Source organism: Tauraco erythrolophus, chromosome 9 (assembly GCF_009769465.1).
Source record: "Tauraco erythrolophus isolate bTauEry1 chromosome 9, bTauEry1.pri, whole genome shotgun sequence".
Lineage (NCBI taxonomy): Eukaryota > Metazoa > Chordata > Aves > Musophagiformes > Musophagidae > Tauraco > Tauraco erythrolophus.
Window position 1 is genome coordinate 1169557 of NC_141473.1, and position 20200 is coordinate 1189756.

Genomic DNA, 20200 nt, shown 5'->3' on the forward strand with positions numbered 1-20200 from the left:
GGTTTCCAGAGCCTGTCTCGGGGCAGGTTGGCCCTCCGCAGTTCTCAGTAAGGATGTAATTGTTTTCTCGATGCATCAGCGATGTTACAAAGATAAAGGAACGAGGCGCTGGAGTTTGGTGAACGGTAATGCACGTCATTTAGCAGCTCCAGCTACTAGGAGGTGTTATTTTCTGTGCCAAAAGGAAGCGGCTATTCTTCTCCTGCATATTGCAAAGTGTGAATTTATGTACTTACCGCTTTGTGTAGCTAAAGCAAATAGTGACGTTTTATTTTCCCACCTAGGAATGAGAGCTTGGTTTATGTCTGCTGGATACTGCGTGGTTTTTTTTTTGTGAGGAAGGCGGCGTCTAGATGTTTTTGCAGAGAAAGGATTTATATTTTTATCTCCTGCATTGTGCTCTGTGCCGTGTGGATGAAGTCAGAGCTGGTTTGGTCCCGAGTCGGCCGTGCCCATATGGCATCTGTGCGTTCCGCACATCCCCGTGCGGTCAGTGGCCGCTGGACGTGAAGTGGGGGACCACCAGCAGGACCCGTTGGTGACAGCCGTTAGATGAAAGCTGTAGCCCTCTGGCCCATGGTGTTCAGTGCTTTTGCTATTATTGATGCTGTTTTCAATGTTCAAAGGTATGTTCTTGCAGTTTGGCCTTCCTGGCTCTCAAGAGCGTTGCTGACAGTGGTTCCTTGCGAGGGGTGTGTTCCTATTGGTATATTCGAGAAGGTTTTCCCAGGAAACCTTGGAGAACAAACCTTTCATCCAGCCTGCTGCGAGGGAGGGGGCAGGAGGTCCAGATGAAGCGTGTTGTCATCTCTTCAAGAGGTGAAGCTCCTCAGAAGTCCTCCATGAGCTGCTGGTGGGAGAGCGCCGGGCCAAGCCAGCGGTGGGCTGCCGCTCCGGCAACGGCTGGGCGGTGAGGGGAGCGAAGGAGACATCATCCCCACCGAGGTCAAAAATTCAGTGATCTTGTTAAGTTGAGGTGGTGGCGTTCAGCTTACAGCCCTTGAAACCCGTGTTTGCCTTCTGCTTGCTGGAGGGTGACTATGGAATGCGAGGTTAGCCAGCCAATGTCTCCTGTAACTGGCTCCCCAGGAAAGCCCGGTGCCACGCTAAACCCAACACTATGTGAGTGCTCCAGTAGAACCAGTAATATAATGGTTGCTACTGAGCTCCTTACTGAAGACCATAATACTCCGCAGCTCGTTTCAGGGAATCAGGCTTTGAGCAGATCATCTACCTCCAGACCCAGGAATGCTGTAGGGAGACCTTCCGCCTGTGATAAGGACACCCCATCCACACCTGCGCCAAGTCCTGGCCACAACCAGTGCTGCCAGCGCACAGAAACAGGGATTGCTGCTGTAAACCTTGGGAATGGCTTATGGAAGAAATACCCTCAGGAGCTTCCAGGGGTTGGAGCTGTGGGCAGCTGCTCAGCCGCGATGTGGGGGCTCGTGTAACCTTGGGAATAGTGTTTGGAGCTTCAGCTGGGCGGTTGGGTAGACGGAGCGTGGATGCTGCCTGCTGCACTTCTACTCGGAGCAAAGGCAGATCTAATGTTTGAACATCTGTTTCCATTTTAAAATGTTTGACAGTCCTCAAATGGATTTTAATTCTTTTCATTTTGAATGCACGTTTCAACAGAAATTGCATTTTCTTACTGATCACTCTGAGGGTGGTGAGGCACTGGCACAGGTTGCCCAGAGAAGCTGTGGCTGCCCTATCCCTGGAAGTGTTCAAGTCCAGGTTGGATGGGGCTTTGAGCAACCTGGTGTAGTGGAGGGTGTCCCTGCCCATGGCAGGGGGGTTGGAACTGGATGGTCTTTGAGGTCCCTTCCAACCCAAACCATTCTGTGATTCTATGTTGAGTGTTGGGCTGACCCTGGTGCTGGGGGTGTCTTCAGCGGCAGCTGCTGCGGCGCGCCTGGGAGGTCACGTTGTGTTCTTGAGGTCTCCTCTGGGAGCCCCATGGGGGCCGTGGGTGCTGGGAGGAGACGCAGACGGCTTCTAATGGTTTCATCTTCAACAAAGTGCTCAGAGTGTTTCTTTCATTTGTAACAGGGGCACTCTAACCCGGAATGAAGAATTTTAGTGTTGGTGTCCTTGAAGGAAAATAGTCTTCTTAAATCAGATATTGTATTTTCTTTCTTTTTTTTTTTTTTGTGAAATGATTTTTCAATAGAAAATATTTTCTGCTAAATCAAAGCTTTGTTACTGCCTCTACATTTCCAGTGTCTCTGCTCAAAATCAATCCTTTTGCTCTTTCATCCATTGATGTTGAAATCAGAAGTACCACAATGAAGAGTTCATGAATATTCTTACTGCTTTAGCATCACCAATCCTGTGTATAGATTAAAGTTCTGATCCTTCCTATTAGTTTCCTTTTCCTTCTTTTAATCACACTGAGCTTTACAGAACTGAGCCAATGTTTTCCATAGCAAGTGTCAGAATTTATATACATGTGCACATATATGTATAGGTATAGATTTTGAGATAATTTCAGTTTAAATTTCGGACATTTCAGACTGCTGGGATATCATACCCAGCCAGAGCCTCACACAACACTTGTTCCAAAGCACTGAAAGCACAAGCTTTACATTAGAAGCACACGTGTATATGCAAGTAGTCAGGTTTTATGCATCTCAGACTGGATTTTTTTTTTTTATTTAATGTGCATGTGCTGGGGCTCCCTGTTTGTCAAACAAGAATAGCACTGCAGGAAGCTGAATATCCCTGAAATGCCATGAAAACCCTCTTTATTTGTGGAGCGTTCAGGCACTGCAGAGACGAACAGTTTACTAAGTCTCTGGGAATGCTTGGCTTTAATCACAGCCTTACCAAGTTTTTGTTTTGTTAATGGTTTGTCCTTTTTTTGGTGCTTTTTCTGTCATCTACCCAAATGCAAACTTTAGCCCAGTTAAGATTTTTTTTTTTTAAATTGTAGAAATAAAACTATGTATAATGTGTTTATGGGAAATGCTTGTAGTTCTGACCGTTCCATCATGTCCTACCTGATCCCAGGACCCCATTATAAGGAAATCCAGACCTTTCAGGGATTTGCAGAAGCTGCTCTTGTTTGCAAGGAGCCAGGTATTTTTATTTATTGCATATGAGCAAAAAAAGTGGCTGTTAGTGGTGCTCTTACCGGCAGACTCGTGCAATAGCTGGAGTTTACAAATGGAAAAGACAATAAGCTTTTTTCCCTCCCTCTGGGCTACAGAAGACAGGGATAGCAATATGTTTTCCTTTGCATTGGGATAAATACGCCGTGTAAGTCCATCCGTTGCTCCATTTTATTGCTCCGCTGGCTCAGCAGCTGATGTTTTGGATCATGTGCAGTTTGGGTGGTGGGTCCAGCAGGTTCTCAGTCGTTGTGTTCTGCAGGTGTCAGTCCTGGTGCCAGGAATGCACGTGCTGTAGGTCTGCCCAGTGCTTGTGCTTGGTGAAAAGACAAAGTTCCTTCCAAGGGGCACGGGAAGCTCCCAGGAAAACGCCGACTGGTGCCAAGCCCTGATGCGGGGAGCATTGCATGGGGGTGGGCATTGCGTGGGGTTAGGGAACGGGAGTGAAATTCCTGGCTGCCTTTGGACCCGGAGGGAGAGCACCTAAGGCACAGCGCAGGATGGGCTGGGGTGATTATACATCGCCGTGGAGTTTGGATTGTGTGGGAAGTGTCCAGGAGGGGATTAGCTGAGAAGAAACCATGTCTCCATCTTCAAAGCTCAAAGTCATCGTTTCAAGGATGCACTTGGTGAGGGACAAAGTAGTACTTTTGTCCTGTGTCGGAGCACCGTCCCGAACACAGCCAGTGGTGGCCAGGTGAGCCCGAACTAGCTCAGGTGAACCAGGTCACCTGGCAGTATCCTGCACTAGGTACTCCGGCAGCGTGTTACGTAGGGGTGTGCTCAGTTTAAACACCACTTCCCATTTCCTCCTCCTTTTGTAAGTGTCTACATGAGTTTTTCCACTGGAGCCAAGTCAGTAGTCACTCATCCCTGGCAGAGTCCCACCAGCAGAGCTGCCCAGCCTGGCAAAGCGGCCGGCGGTCCGGCTTTTGGGCAGGAGGGCACCCCAGAGCCCCCGGAGCAGCTCCTGAAAAAATAGGGTTTCATTGTTTCTGAAAAGGAAACTTCTTTTTATTGGTAGTTGGTGTGAATCTTTTTTAGAGAGACATTTATCGTATGGAAAGTACCCAACTGGAGTGACGCGGCGCTCTGCTGGAGCCTGTGCTCCCGTCGACTGTGGGCACCAGCCAGTAATGGCTTTTAGATGGCAGAGAGCTGAGCGGAGCAAGCAAGGAGAATAGCTCGTGCTTGGTCCCCAGGGCTTGTGGTAAACAGCCTTCTCATCTGCTGGTGAGTAACACGATAGGAAAAGGTTTTTTTGTGTTTGTTTTTTTTTTTTTTTTAAACTTGTGTTTCAGTAGATTACCTGGCTGAGATGGTTTCTCTGACACCACCACTGTTGTCAAGAGAAGGTGGTGAGAGCAGGACCTCCCTCCGCGGAGGCTGGTGGCCGTGGCAGAGGGCCAGGAGGGCGTGGGAGGGTCAGGGCAGAAGCCACCATCCCTGCACTGGTTTTGTTGTGCTTTTCCCCCCTTTAATGGGGGGAGGATCAAACAATGACAGTCTCTTTAGCCAATCTCAACTACCTTCTTTTTGCTCCCTCTCCAGCAAAAGAGAGTTGTTGTCAGCTTTAATTCTGATAACAGTCTAACAGAGAGCCGTCATCGGAAAGCCTTCAGTTTGGAGACTCTACGGATGAAGGGAAGGGGAATAAGGGATAATACTAATTCACACTGCAATGCTTTTTGTCTTTCTTTTGGAGTTGTTTTGCGTACATCTCTGGAAGCAGCGTTAAGTATTTTATGAGGGCTGTTGCCTTCGGGCTAAGCCAGCGGTGCCACGGTGCTGGGATGGCATCCCACTGGGCTGGGCTGTGATCCCTGCCCGCCGGGGCTCGTACGGATGGGGATGCGGGGGTGATGGAGCTGCCATGGCCCCTCTCCGTTATCGCTCCCTCCTCTCCGCCCATCTCCATCAGGTGGCAACACCTGATTGAGGCATTTCCTCTGTGCCAAGTGTGTGCCCGGTGTCAGAACGGGCTGGTCACAGCTGGGTGCGCCGTGCTGGAGCCCTGCACCAGTGGGGTGGCCCGAGGGGTTGGCGCTGGGCTGGGCTGTGCCATCCCCTGCCATCCCACATCGCTTCTGCTCCAGGCTGGGGCTGGTTTGGGCAGCATAGCTGAGATTCAGTGAACGTTTCTGAAGTGGCTTTGTCATCACAAATGATGGACTTAAATTTTTTTTTTTCTTTGATAGTAGCTGGGACTGTGCAGCTCTTGGATGCAGCAAACTCAGTAACAGAGAGGCTGTGTGGCAGTGCCGGGCCAGGGCAGGCAGCAGGGAAACCCAAAAAACCCCAGGAATACAGGCAGTCAGGGTGTTGGGGATCTCTTGGTTTAGGAATAAAAATAAGGAGCCTTGCATATCACTTCAGAAAGAAGTGAAAATGGTGTAGATCCTTCTATGGGTGAGGCTGAGGACTTCAGTGTTACTAACTTTTATAAACTCTGAGGTCAAAGTGTTTAACTTATATAAAATTCAACTGGTGTTCAATTAAATATGACTTCCATAGCATAGACATTTAAATTGAAACCCTTCAAAATATTTTTTATTTTAAATATACATGGAAAACATTTCAGATCCCTTAGTAAGCTACTCAATGCTTGGTGTGATTTTTTTTTTTTTTTTTTTTTTTCCTTCCTCCTAGCAGTGTTGAGTTCTGGTGTCCTTTTCCCATCCTAAACTACCACAGATTCGCATGAGAAACAGCACTGAAATGGGAGTTGTGGTGGCTGGAGAGGTTTGACAAATCAGGTGCTGTGTGGTTCCATACCTTTGGGGTGCATTCACCTGGGTAGAGACCCATGAGCACATGGCAGTGGGAATCCATTTGTGTTAAAATTGGGTCTTTGGGCTATTCCAAGCGAAAAAGAAGAGGTGGCCAGGTCGGTGTCTGTGTTGAGATCCTTGTCCTCACCTGAAGGAGGGCTTCCTGGTGCTGGAGGGCTCTTACAGGGCCTTTGGGCACTGGTGGTGGTAGTCGTGGCCTGAAACGATGAGCAAAATCTAGTGATTCATTGGATCATTAAAAACGTTACAAGGAACATTATGGTTGTGTGTATTAATGCTTTTTTCTCCAAGAGAGATGAAAAGTTCAAGAGGTCTTTAACCTGCTTGAAATCTTTTCCTCTCTTATTTTATTAATGTGAGTCTTTTGGGAGAGATATTCATAAACCTTTAGTAAAGATATAGGCAAAGCTGAAGACAAAGGCTGAAAGACTGTAATAATCAAGTGCAGTTTAAATTCATTGCATTGTCTGTTTTTATCTGAAATGTCTTCTTTTTATCTGAAAGGGAAGGTCTTCAATTCCCCTTTTTGGGTGAGAGTGGGTCTTCATGTCTCACAAGCAGTAGTAGCCTTTGCTTTTGTCTTATTTCTGTTCTTTTGGGTGTTTCTTCTTCAAGGAGGACAATCTCGTGGTTTCCATTGCTAGTGTCAGGCAGTCGTGGTGTGCCCTGGTTGCAGAGAGCGTTACGTGGGTGTAGCAAGGGCAGGAACAGGAAACAGGGCACAAATCACAAACTTTGATGTTTGTGCTAGAAGAGAAGAGAAGGCTCAACAGAAGCAGCTCTTCTGCACCTCTGCCCGTAGACCTTTTTCCACATGGGTGTTAGCCGGTAGGTGTTTGGCCATCACATGTCATCCTTTGTGATGGGTTTGCTGTCCAGTTCCAGTGCCTTCACCACAGTTCCCCACTGTTTGTGAATCATATCTGAATAATCTCTTCATTGCTTCTTCCACTGCTCTCTGCGCTTCAGTTGCTTCACATCAAAACGTGCTGCCCATCCCGGGTGTTTCCCCCTAATGTCTTTCCTTGAGAAGAGCAGAGCTGGAAGGCTGGGGAAGGACACTGGAATGGGTTTGTTATTTCAGCAGACAAGCACTACCTGACTACCCAGAATACAGCATGACTTGGCAAAAACAGATTTGGGGAAACCACCATTGCTAGGAAAAAAAAAAAAGCATTTTTTTTTCCTTTAAGGGTATATTGATGAGAGTATTTTACAACTATTTTCAAGGCATTCGACTCTTGAAATTCATGTAAATGTGAGATGATTAATGATGATTCTAAAAAAAACCTTTTGAGAAGTTTTTGGAAATACTTACAGAAAAATCTGGTTTGTTTCCAAGAAGAACAGCTTCTCTCCAGCTACGCTGAGTGTGGCTGAAAGTCCCTAGCTCTCAGCAAATCGTGTCCTGGGCCAGCTTCCAGCTGCTTTGGCAAATCATGTGTTAGGTTAGAGGTTGGGAAATTGCTGAGATGATTGTTCTGTTGACTGCAAAGCAAGAGAGTGGGCTTGGTGACCCCAGACACCCTGTCCCTGCTCTCCTCTCCAGTATTAACAGTTATGGGGGTAGTCCTTTCTTCATGGGATTATTTAGCAGGAGAGAGGGAGAGAACTTCATCAAAGGCGAGGAAATCACCAAAACTGCTCTTTCAGCTGACTGATGAAACTTTAATAAGGGGATTGATGAAACTTTAATAAGGAAGCCCTGCTTCAGGAGCGTTACTCATCTGTGCTGGTGGAAGACTTCAGCTATCCAGGCAGCTCAGACTTGCATTATTTTGCAGCTTTCCTGGGCTCTTTGGGGAAATTGCATCTTCTTCTCCAAAATAGAAGAATCAAATGAGAAGTAAACAACCTTTCTGCTCATATACCCTGTAGGAAACTTGTAGAAAAGTCATTCTTCTAGACAATATTAGTTTTCATAAGAGTTAGAGAAGATGTTTCATGGATTTTGTTTTCCAACAGCTGGAATTAGGAATGAGTGCAGGCTCTCGGGGGCTGAGTGCTTAACCTAACCTAATGGTCTGTGTGAGTCCTCAGGTGAATAAACAATAAACTTGTATTAAACAGTCAGATTAGTTGGACACTGATTTTTATAATTTATTTTTTTAATTTCCGTTATGACTGTGGCAGAATAATCTGTTTTTCATTTATCCACAGCTGAGTGATCAAAACTTTAATATTTCTGAGTTTTTTTGCCTGTGTGCCTCTTAATCAGTGCATACACAGGTGTTTTGAGTGAATTCTTCTTGACATAGACAGGCACCGTAGAAATAATAGGTTTTTTTTTGTGATTCTTACTGAAAGTACTTGACTTCCATTTTGCTAATGCAGAGCTTATTTTGTTAGCAAATTGTTTAAAAAAGAAAATAATTGTTGAAGAATTAGGAGCAAAGCTGCTAAAAGTCGGGACAATAGATGGCCTCAGGAGCCCCAGTTAGCTGCCACCAAAGCAGGTTCCTTCCCAAACCCCCCTGACCCGCTCATTCCCCAACGCCAACCTCTGAAAGTCAAAATTTTTTCGGTGTCTGAAGCCAGGGAAGAATGGAAAAGCCTGGATGAGGTGTCTGGGCTCCGTAGCTGTGTAGGGAGATATGGTGTTAACGGGATGTGCTCAGTGTGGTGGTCCTGCCCAGGGTGCTGGGGCTGCAGAGGGTCTGCATCGCCCACCCCTGTGGTCCTGGTCAGGGCCGAGTCTGTGTGTTCCTCACAGAGGTCCACGTTGGAAAAGAGCCCCTACAAAGTCAGGGAATGCCTGAAGCGCTGAGCCTGATCAAACAGTGATTTTTTTGCAGAGCTACAGTTGGCTCTTATCGCCTGAAGGATTTGCACATGAACTGAAACCATTTGCTAAATGACATAATAAGCTAATGATTGCTTAATTTTTGAGCGCATAGCTCAGTGTAGAGGGAGCAACAGCTGGTGTTTGTCAAATTAGGTTTTTTCCTTAAGATTTTTGCTCCTCATTTTCTTGTTTATTTAACATATTTAGCCAAGATTGAGCTCTGAAGGTCTTTCCCCCCCCAGCTTGTTAGGCTAAAAGGTAAAAGTGACACAGTCGAGAGTGTGTTTGAGCCAAGGGTTGGTGGACAACGTCTGAGCTCCTCCGTGAAACCATTTGAAGTTTCCTGCATGGTGTGTTTTTGAGATGAAGGATGCTAGCACACAACTTGTACAACTCAGGTGTTTGCGTGCATGGCACAGGGGAGCAGGTGGGCAGTGACAGTAGCGTTGGAGGGTTAACACAGCAAGTGACCAAAACATTCAGAGTTGAAATCAGACAACTTAGATTTAGGAAAAATCAGAATAAGGGTGATCATGTGTCGTCGTGAAGCTGTGGGAGCTGAAGAAAATGCCAACGATGTGTTCCAATGTTTGACTTCTTTACTGAGGTTTTTCATTTGAATTTAACAACTCTGCCCAGTTTATGTATGACTCACTACTGTCCCGTCCCTCTGGGTTGTGGTGGTATGTTCACGTGTATGGGGGTTTAATGTCTAAAAATGCACCAGTCACGAACGAGGACTTTCAGAATAAGGATTCATAAAGAGGTTTTGAGAGCTCTTAGAAAATATAATATATAACATAATCAAAACCTAGTGTCTCACTGAGGGGGACATGCAAGCTGTGGAGGCCGGGTGGAGAATGTTGCAGACTTTTGTTCCGGCTCGCGTTGAATTTCATAATGCTGAGAACGTCATCCTACGTAAACCCACTGGTTTCCAATTAAAAATGTGTTTTATCTCACCCTTCCGCAGGTGGTTGCCAGAATAGCCTTAAAGTGGTCGGCGGCACTCAGCCCCTGGCGCTGGCGGCCGCGGCCACCGCTGCACTGGTGGCAGTGGAGCCCGAAGCCCCCCAGGGACCTTCTGCGCCGAGCGTCCAGCCCTGCCACGTGCTCACCTTCTCCCCTATCAAAATCCCAGTCTTGGCTTCGCCTTTCCCAGGTAAGGTCTCTCCTGGCAGCACTAACGAGCAGCTTCTGAGGGTGGGTTTTGCTGTTGGTGTGCTTCGGTAGGCTGAACGTTCAGGGGACGTGGGTGGCATTACTGTAATCCAGAATTAAAGTTATTTCTTCTGGTGCTGCTTAGAAGCATTCTCTGAAATTGTGCGGTAATAGTGAGTTTGAAACTGCATCTGCATTTGCAGCGTTTACGTGGGCTGTGGCGTTTGCCAGCAGTAGATGGACTGAGACACAGCCTCGGTCATCACAGGGCCACGTTTTCTTGCAGAAGTCATGGATGTCACCAGGTCTTTGCGGTGGATCCTCAGGTTGCAGTGCTGGCAGTTGGAAGGTGTCCGCTCGACATACAATAATATTTCCTTAAGACTTAAGTAGATCGCTTGGGTGTTCATAATTATAAAATATGCTGGAAAAAGGTAGCTATGGTCTTGCATTTTTTCTGATTGGTTTCGAAGTGGTTGCTTGCTGGGAAAAATGTGATTTTTCTCAGCGTGATGCTGTGTGACAACTTTCTGAATACGGCAGCTGGGGCAGAGCTGTGGCATCCCTGACTTGCCGTGGAAGCCTGGCTGATTAAAGTCTTTAGGGTAGTTTTTGGAACTGTTTGTACTTTGAATGCTTAAGGCCATATTTAGAAATGTTAAATACTAATTAAGTCAAAAATTTAAATTTGGGTGCGTTTTCCATCTTTTTGGTCCTTGAAGCATAGCACAGCGAGATACAGCGAGATTGAATTTCGCAGAAGGTACGCAGTTACGGTTTGCGGTGTTGAGATGAAATCTTTTTATGAGAAATGCATCTCAGTAATTCTTGTTCCTGTTGAGCAGCCGTTAGTGGCACCCAGATAAATGCCTGCCAGGGTGCGGCGGCAGCTTTGTGTTTGGGGAGTCTGAGGAGCAGACCGACCCCCAGGAACAAAGGCACACGTCTGTCAGGCTTGGGAGACAGGCTGGTGCTGAGCTGAGGGCAGAAAGCAGAGCTGATGGTTGCTATGGGGCAGGGGGTGGTGGAGCTTCCCACCGAGTCGTATGTCACCCACAGAAACTATTTCCCTGGTTGTAAGCGAGCATCATCTTAGAGGGGAATCCAAAGGGGAGGAAAAAAAAAAAATCGTTCTTTATGTGAATTAGTCAGAACTGGTACCAGCTGTGTTCCTCCCTGAACTGAGATGCTCGGGCCGTCGGGGATGGAGCCGTCCAGGACATTGGATTTCCAGCTGGGGAGGTGAGCTCTGCGTGGAGGGTTAGACATGATCCAATATTATAATGCTGGGAAGCTCCACTACTTCGATAACCGGCTCTGCTCCACGATGATAAACATGTCAGGCACGGTCATTGTTGCTTTCCGTTCGAATGACTGTAGGATAGGCTATCAGATACCACGCGGAGTGCCCGAGCAGTCATCCTGTTATCAATCCTTCACAGGAAACCACACGCTTCTGGGGCTTCTGTCCTACAGAATATGTAGTAGCTTTTTAGAAAAGAACACTTGAAAATGCCCAGTCCGTGTAGAAAAACTTGAGATTCATCTTTAGGAAATTCTGGTTTATTTTGCTGGTGGAGAAGAGCACTTGAAGACGTGGGATTCGGGTTGTCTTTGTCAACAGCAGCTTGATGAACAGGTTCCCTAACCGGTGTTGGGTTGGGGAGAGGCTGGATGGGAACGTTGGCGGGCCCTTGGGATGGGACCATATCTCCTGTACAGGTGACCCCGAGCGTGGAACGGGCTTTATAACCCTGTTGGCCTCTCGGATGAAAACATCCGTGCGTTTGTGTTCGTTAAGAATGATTTAAAAGGTACCTAAACATCATCATTAAGGATGATTTTAAAGGTACCTAAAGGGGGCTCAGTACCTAAAGGGGGCTCAGTACCTAAAGGGGGCTACAGGAAAGCTGGAGAGGGACTTTTTACAAGGGCGTGTAGTGATAGGACAAGGGGCAACGGATTTAAACTGAAAGAGGGCAGATTTAGGTTAGATATAAGAAAGAAATTCTTTACATTGAGGGTAGTGAGGTACTGGAACAGGTTGCCCAGAGAAGCTGTGGCTGCCCCATCCCTGGCAGTGTTCAAGGCCAGGTTGGATGAGGCTTTGGGCAACCTGGTATAGTGGAGGGTGTCCCTGCCCATGGCAGGGGGGTTGGAACTGGATCGTCTTTGAGGTCCCTTCCAACACAAACCATTCCGTGATTCTATTGTTCCCAAAGGAAAATACGTCTTGGAGGGAGCGTAATCAGTGGACCCCGGGGGCAGCTGCGCTTTTCTTCACCCCTGTGTGGTTTATAAAGTGACATGGTAATTAATGAACTTTCTGTGTTTTCCTTGTCTAAAGTTTGTGCAAGGCAATGTTCACGTAATAGGAATGAAGCTAGGAAACAAAAGATTAAATTATTTCTAACTTAAATCTTGGTGCCCATATATTGGTGCCCATAAGGCTGAATGTTGTGTGCTTAGTTATTCCCAGTTAATTGATTACGCTGGAGACCGGAATTATAACAGCACCTTGTGCAGAACTGCGCTTCTAATCACGGCCGTTTGTTCAATCAATCAATAATCTTATAATTGAGTATTTGCTCTTAATTTAATATGATTAGCTTTGCAGCCTTACAGTTAGACTGTGTTCCCTTCTGCCAGCCTCATTAGTAAACTTGGTGAGTTAGTAAGAAATAGAAAGTTAGTGAAACACGGCGGCTGTTGGAGGTGTGGGTGCTGGCTGGGCGAGGATCCAGGCTCCGGTGTTTTTCCTGCCTCACAGAGGGAATTTCTTGGAGCTTCCTTGAAGCAAATCGCCAGGTCCCGTGGATTAAGGAGAACTCAACGTTTTCAGAAATTGGTGGCAATTTTCACAAGCTCATTTTGATACAGTTTATTTTACATTTTGTAGAAGAAAATGAGAAGTAGAGGGGTATATACAGGATATTTGGGGAATTTAAACCCTTTTGTAGCCTTTCCCTGTGCGGGATGCCGTGAAGGATCCCCGTTGGGTCATTGGCCCTGGGGATGAGCAGGCGAGGGTGGATGTGCTGGTCGCAGGAGGATGGGGCAGGTTCGTGCCCTTGGCTCTGACGGGAGCAGCCTCGGTGGGCGTTTTGGTGTTAGGTGTTAGTTCAGCACCACGCTGATCTTGGAAACTTTTAATGATGAAATAAATCTATGGAGAAGAAGAAACACAAAATACCCTATACTTCAAGTTGAGGAAACTGTTTGTCTCTACGAGAAGTGGTCTGTGGTCGTCCAGGGGACTGTGGTTGGATCTTGCAACATGATGCAGAACGAAAATCCAGGCAAGGCTCTGACCACCAGCCAACACTCAAAAACCCAAGAAAAGCTGGAAACACACAACTTGTTCTCCCCCTCAGAAGTTCGTGCCCAGGGGTTTGTGTAACAAGGGTTTTGTCTTAGGTGGAGGACTCAGCACCTCTGCACTGGGCCTTTGGCCCAAGAGACCATGGCTGCATCCAGCTCTCCGTGTGTAGGACATGAGTTTTTAGCTGTTAATGCTTCTGGACTTGCGATTTAAACTGTTAATATCTGTTAAAAATCAGAAACCCGATCAAACGATGTGGTCGTTCGACTAAATCGATATCACTGGGTCATTTGTGAGTTGTTCCCCGAGACGTCCCCGTGTGTCCAGTGTAGCCACGTGAACGCCCTCTTTAATGGGCTTCAATTCCTGAGCATCTGGCGGGAAACCCACCAACTCTTCAATGCCAGCAAATACCCTGATCCCTGGGAGAAAAAAGTCCTCCTCAGCAGCGGGCAGCCAGCTGGGTGGAGCTGACATGGGGACTTGGTACGCGGCACCGCGGCCTTCGGGGTGCAGGTTTTGCTCACGGAAAGTTTTGCGTCCCAAAAGGCGCTGGACCTTTTCTAGCTCTTTGTTAAATGATGCTTTTTGCTCATCCTCTTTTTCTAGAGAACCTCGTGATTTAAGTTGAATTGTTTGCCAGCAGCAAGTGCGTTCTAAGCAGTGCTTCTTTATAAACTTTCACGTTTCTTTCAATAACTGGAGTCTCCATCAATTGGGATTAAGAGAGGGGGTGAAAGCTCCTAAGCAAGAGCCGTGGGAAGGGGTTCAAAGCAGAGCCTGGAGGTCATTGGTGATGCAGGGCCCACCACGGGCACCTCTGGACCATCACCTCTGTCTCTCCCCCAGCCCAGGGAATCATCTCGTGCTGTTCAGTTCTCCCCCCAAATGGGTTTTGCTTTGGTGCAGAGATGGTCCGTGCTGGGCACTGCCCTGTCTGGGGCATCGTGATGGGAGCATCCGCTAGAATAACATCCAAGTACATGGGGATGGAGCCATCAGAAACGTGTGGTGGGAAATGTCTCGGTGCAGTCTATCTGTGCTGTTTGCTGAGCACGAGGACAACTGTTTTCACATTGTGAGCTAAAATGGAGAAGGTTCTGGCAAAGCTATTGGAGCTCCGTTTTGGGTTATTTGTTCCTTTTTTTCCTTTCTTCTTTTTTCATCCACTGATAGTTCTGCTCATATTTGTACCAAGCAAAACGTTCCCTTAAATATTTAATGCCAGCCTTGCTGTTAACTTAGTTTTTGTGCCAGATTTAACATAAAGACTAAATAGGAGCTTGTGGAGATGCAGCTCCTCAGTGATCTGAACCTCATCTTCCTGCTTATTTGCTCTGCTGGTAAAGAGAAAACTTAATTTTCTAGCGCTGTCAAGCCAAGTCTTTGAAGAAGACTCTATCTTAAAAAAACCCAAAAATGCAATAAACTTTGGGAATGTAAATGTTTATGTGGAGTAATGGAGGTATGGGCTATCTCATAGTGTCTAATATCACTTTTATGGCTACTGTATTAAGAATTGGGGTATTTATTTTCTTACCCTCACATACGATTTCTTAATTATTCGAGTGAGAAAGGTAAGATATGAGTCTGTGGTTATGGACTCCGTAAATTAGCAGTGAGTACAAATATTAAAAAAGGCACCATCTGCCATATAAACCATTTGCCACCTGTTCCCTTGCTTTCAGATTTATTTAATGGTTTAAATTTAATGTTTTAGCCTGCCACAGAACAGCTGGGAAGTGACTAAGTATTTTTCCTATCAGTACCTTAACGGCCAAGCAACATGATATGTTAAAACCAGCTCTTAACGCCAGCGCTCTCCTCCGTGCTCCCTCCCGTGTCTCTCAGCTTGCTTCATTAGCAGATTCTGCTGATATAAAACACGTTTTCATAACAACAATGACTCAATTATTTTTATGGTGTTTTTTGGAGGCAGCCAGCTTTTCCTCTTCTGCAGCAGGCAGAAGCGATGGCTGTTTCGGGGTGGCCACAGCACTGAGCCAGGGCTCGACGCGCGCCGGGGGAAGGTGGTGCGGCAGCGGAGCTGCTCCTGGGAAACCCTAAAGCTCAGCCTAACGTCTTCCCTCCGCTGTTTCCTACTGCAGTCAGAGGTGAGATGGAGTGAGGTGTGATAGAATTTGTCCGTCAGAAGTAATTTTTTACTGGGAAAAGGAAATGAAGGAGTAAGGTCAGACATCTCCAGTGCCTTCCCGTTCCCTGGGGCTCACTGTATCCTCCCGGCTGGTGGGGTGGGCTGGTGCAGCGAGCAGTGGGGCTGAGGAAATCTGTCCAACCTCTGCGGAAACTGCAAACGCTTTTCTTTCCTTTCTTAACAAGACTAATTAAAAAACGGAATCCAGTGAGTAAATACTTGGAGAGCTTGTGCACTTCCGGGCATTCGGATGGTTTCTGCCAGCCCAGGTGCGCTCTGCTGGGCAGTTCCCCAGGTGCTCATCCCATCATTAAGGCAATTCTCAGTGGTAATTTTCCTTGTGCATTTGCTCTTTAAGATAGTCGAGCCATTATGTATACCAGAATTCCTGGATTTTAGGTGAGCAAGAAATTGTGCTTATAGAAAAGCAGATGAGCAAATTGAAATATTCCAACCCAAAATGTGATGCTCATCTCCTCGGGAAGCTTTTCTTTCCCTTCTCTGGGTGTCCTACGTGCCTCGCAGTAAAACAGGCCTGACTTTGAATACTGAGTAGTTCTAACAAGCTTGTTGTAAATGATCTGCCCAGCTTTAATCCTGTGTAACGAAGCAGGCAAATGAATGTTTATAGTTATTAAAGTTATAACTTCCCACTCGAGCTAATATCCAGCATAAAATTACTTTCCAGTTTCATATCTGTGTTGGCACGTGCAAGGAAGGCATGAATGTAACAGTGGGCTCCTAAGCTAAAATAATGCCAGAGATCACATTTAAATGAGCATCAAGTTTCTTCTACTGTGGGACAGTAAATCTCTGCTGGAAACTGCAAGTGCTCAGCTGCCCAGTTAAGACTCTCTAAGAAACAGGATAATAATTCCTGAGATAGTTCTTATTATTTGTGTGAAAATTCAGCCATTTCTTTTGTCGTTCCTAAAAAGCTGGATGGCCCAGCATGGTGTTTGGAGAGGGAGAAGAGTTTACCAAGGCAAACATCACAGGAGAAGGAGATGTAGAGCAGGCAGAACTTTTTGATATTGCAATTTTTTTTTCCACACCATCCCCATTGAAAAATAAAAGTTAATCATGGAGCATTTATTAATGCAAATACGAGGATGGACTAAACTGGCTTTATGGGTCATGATGCAGTTGGTATATACTGGTTGATGAGAAGCTCACCATGAACGGGCAACGTGCGCTGGCAGCCCGGAAAGCCAACCGTGTCCTGGGCTGCATCCAGAGCAGCGTGGGCAGCAGGGCGAGGGAGGGGATTCTGCCCCTTTGCTCTTGTGAGACCCCACCTGGAATACTGCGTTCAGCTCTGGAGTCCCCAGCATAAGAAGGACATGGAGCTGCTGGAGCAGGTCCAGAGGAGGCCACAGAGATGATCTGAGGGCTGGAGCACCTCTGCTCTGGAGACAGGCTGAGAGAGTTGGGGCTGTTCAGCCTGGAGGAGGGAAGGCTCCGGGGAGACCTTTCAGCACCTTCCAGTGCCTAAAGGGGCTACAGGAAAGCTGGAGAGGGGCTTTGGACAGGGGTGTGTAGTGACAGGACACGGGGCAATGGCTTTAAACTGAAAGAGGGCAGATTTCCATGAGATCTAAGGAAGAAATTTTTTACATTGAGGGTGGTGAGGCACTGGCACAGGTTGCCCAGAGAAGCTGTGGCTGCCCCATCCCTGGAAGTGTTCAAGGCCAGGCTGGATGGGGCTTTGAGCAACCTGGTGTAGTGGAGGGTGTCCATGCCCATGGCAGGGGGGTTGGAACTGGATGATTTTTGAGGTCCCTTCCAACCCTAACAATTCTGATTCTATACAAATAGACAGCGATTTCCAAGGCATTGAGATGCCGTCTGTCTGAGCCTATCTAATGTACCTATAGGAAAATACATCTCTAATCCTCTTTTTCCTGGAATACCATTGATATGACTAACTAGAAGTAGAAGGCAGGATCTTCTGGCAGGATAAAAATACGCTTGCAGAGGGAATGTGCTGCCTGGTAGTTCATCTTATTCCTTGCCAGAATCCTACAGCCAAGCTGGTATCAGTTACAAATTAGCCCTGCTTCGTTTATGCTGTGCTCTTGGATAAACAGCTATTTTCTCTAGAGGGAACCAGAAGAAACTGGTTCAGTGTCTTGAGCGTAATAGCAAGATATTGACAATAGCAAAAACTTAATAAAATATTTCGTGTAACAGTTAGAAAAGACAAGCAGCCCAAATCCTTTCATTCATGCCCAAGTGTTTGCTTGGTAAATGTCATGGAAGTCAGACTTAATTTACTATACATTTAACTGCTTGTTAAAACAAGTAGTAGGTTGTTTTTTTTTTCTGTTGAAAAATGCCAGTGCTCTGCTGTGGAGAGAGTTTAAATCAGATTCCCCGTGATAGTAACAGCCTTTACACTGCCACCATACCTGCGGGGTGGGTTGTCCCCGTTCAAGGGACGAGCAAGGGGTGCAGACCTGGGCAGGTAGTGCTGCTGTACCTGGAAGGTTAATACTGATACAGCAGTTAGCAGTTTTCCCTACGGAAGGCACAGGTACTTTGAGGAGTTTTGTCTGAATTGGTGACGTTTTGCCCCTTCTGCAGCAGGACAGGTCTCCTGGGCGATGGTGGGCTGCTGGCCCCCTTGCCATGGCACGCGGAGAGTGAGCTAAAAGCACGTGGTATATCACTTTTCTTTATCTTTTCTGCTTTGTGATTATTTGGCCAGCCTCAGAACCTTTTTGTGCCTATCTCAGGAGTTTTGAACTCGTGCCTCAGTGGGATGTGGATGCTCTGGCTCTCCTTGTCTCACTCCTCAGATGTTGTGGTGGGGATGGGACTGGTGGGATCTCTGCAGGTCTGCTCGCTGCTTTTAGGGCTCAGTTCCTCCCACCTTGGGGCAGACGGGGCCACTGGGGATCCATAGGTCTCCTTTTCCATTGGTCCCGAAACTGCCCACCAACGTTCCTGAAGCATGATCCCTAGGCTGGGGGCAGTTTTGTGTGTTGGTGTGTGTGTTCCCATCCTTGCTCAAATATTTCATTTCAAATCATTTCAGTTCCTCCTCATTAGCTACAAGAGACACCATTTCTGCCTCTGGAAGACTTTTCAGTAAGGGATTCTCCCACTTCATATTTTTTCTGTTGCAGACTCAGATTTAGTTGAGATTTTGCCAAGAAAGTTTGGACCAGATGACTCTTGAGGTCCCCTCCAGCCTGTTTTCTATGATTCTATGATTTCTGTAGCTTAAAGCAGAGTCTTAGCTAAACTTGGTATGTTGTAAGTGGAGCAGGAGTCTTAGAAGAAAAACACAAATTGACTGAAATAAAGAAATAGGCTTGCAAGGATAACGTGATAGTTTCAAGAGGACAGTTGTTAGATTGTCCCGCTCCAGGAGAAGATGGACAGATGAGAATTACTGTTTGCAATCATGAATTCTAGATCAGAGCTGAGGGAACACATTGTTTTGGTGGCTGCTGCTGTTGTTTCCTTAAATTTATTTATGCAATTAAACCGTTAGGAGCTTTGCATGTATTGCCAAAGCTTAATACCGTTACGATGTAATGTAGCTGCAGTGCAAAATAATTGAAGGTATGAAGACCCCAGACTGTCTTTTCTGAACTGCTTATTGGTACCCACCAGAAATGTCGTGGAGATTTTGAGAGCAGTGCAAAGGAGCAGATTTTGCCAAGGTCCATGTGGAAGAGGGAAAGATGCAACAGGAGTGACATTACTTTGTACCCGTTTCTCTTGCACTACAGAAAACTTTATGATGTCATCTGTGAGAAGAGAAAGAGTCCTTTTTTTGGAAATAGTTTTTCATAATGCCTTCATCCAACGTTATTCTGTTTTTCAGATTTGGGGTTTTTTTTGGCTTGTTTTGATACTGTGAAATGAAGCAGTAGCGTGGATTTCAACCAACGTGTTTGATCTGAATTTGCGGTACCGGGTCGGATCTGTCCGTTGTGTAATCTGAGAGCAAACCCAGCGTCTGATGGAGGAAGGAATTCTGTGGTCTCGCTGGATTGATCCGTTCTTGTACCTGCAGAATCTTGTACCTTCTGGTAGAAAATTGTCAGTATGATGTGTTAGACAAGGAAATAATTTCACAGCATTCCCTGAAATAGAACAGGTTCTCGGAAGGCTGATAGTTTCACTTTCTCCTGAACAGTTTGCCTGATGTAATTGTGAACTGGGTAAACCCTGTGCCACAAAAGCGTCCTTCAGATAATTGAAGAATGCTGTTTCATTTAATCTTGGAAATTAAAACTGATCTATAAATACCTGTTTGGAAGATTATTTTAAAGAAACCCAAATGTAAATGTAAGTTTTGGGGAACCACAGCAGGTACGTGCTGTTGCCCATGAGCAGCTCGGAGCAGGCAAGGGGGTCTGCAAGGGTGAGGCCTTGGTGGGGTTCCTGGCAGGGACCTGCTGGCCCTTCTGCTTGTGGCTTTGGTCCTCCAGCCCCAGGGACACACAGGTGGCTGGCACACAATGAGGGAGGACACACGGGATGGGAGGGTTTGGTTGTTTATTATTATTGATTATCAATAATTATTAATAATAATTATTATTTTCATTTATCCAGAAAACCAGCTATACCCATTCAACCTCTTACGTGGTGGGAAACATATTTATAGCGATTTTCATGGTATTTTTGACCAGTTATGGTTAGGAGTCAGTGGACGTTTTCTGGTTGACTTAATGTGTTTCTCAATCAGGCCCCACTATATCAGTGTAAGTAAATGTAACGAGGCGAGATGAACCTTAGCTCGTTGGCCAGAATATAAATAAGGAAAATTAATTAAATTCTACAATTTTAAGTGTGCCGTAGTTGCTTCCCTAGAGTAGCTAAATAGAATTTCATTGATTTCATTGCAAATTT

The 20200-nt window shown here is 46.2% G+C and overlaps 1 protein-coding gene across 1 annotated transcript in view; it reads left to right on the forward strand.

Moving 5' to 3' along the window:
* Nucleotides 1-20200, forward strand: part of TCERG1L (transcription elongation regulator 1 like) — an 88537-nt gene that overhangs the window by 4707 nt on the left and 63630 nt on the right. The window contains exon 4 of the mRNA XM_086616749.1: nt 9667-9855. Within this exon, the coding sequence (XP_086472875.1) occupies nt 9667-9855 (189 nt within the window). The remainder of the gene's footprint in view (nt 1-9666; nt 9856-20200) is intronic.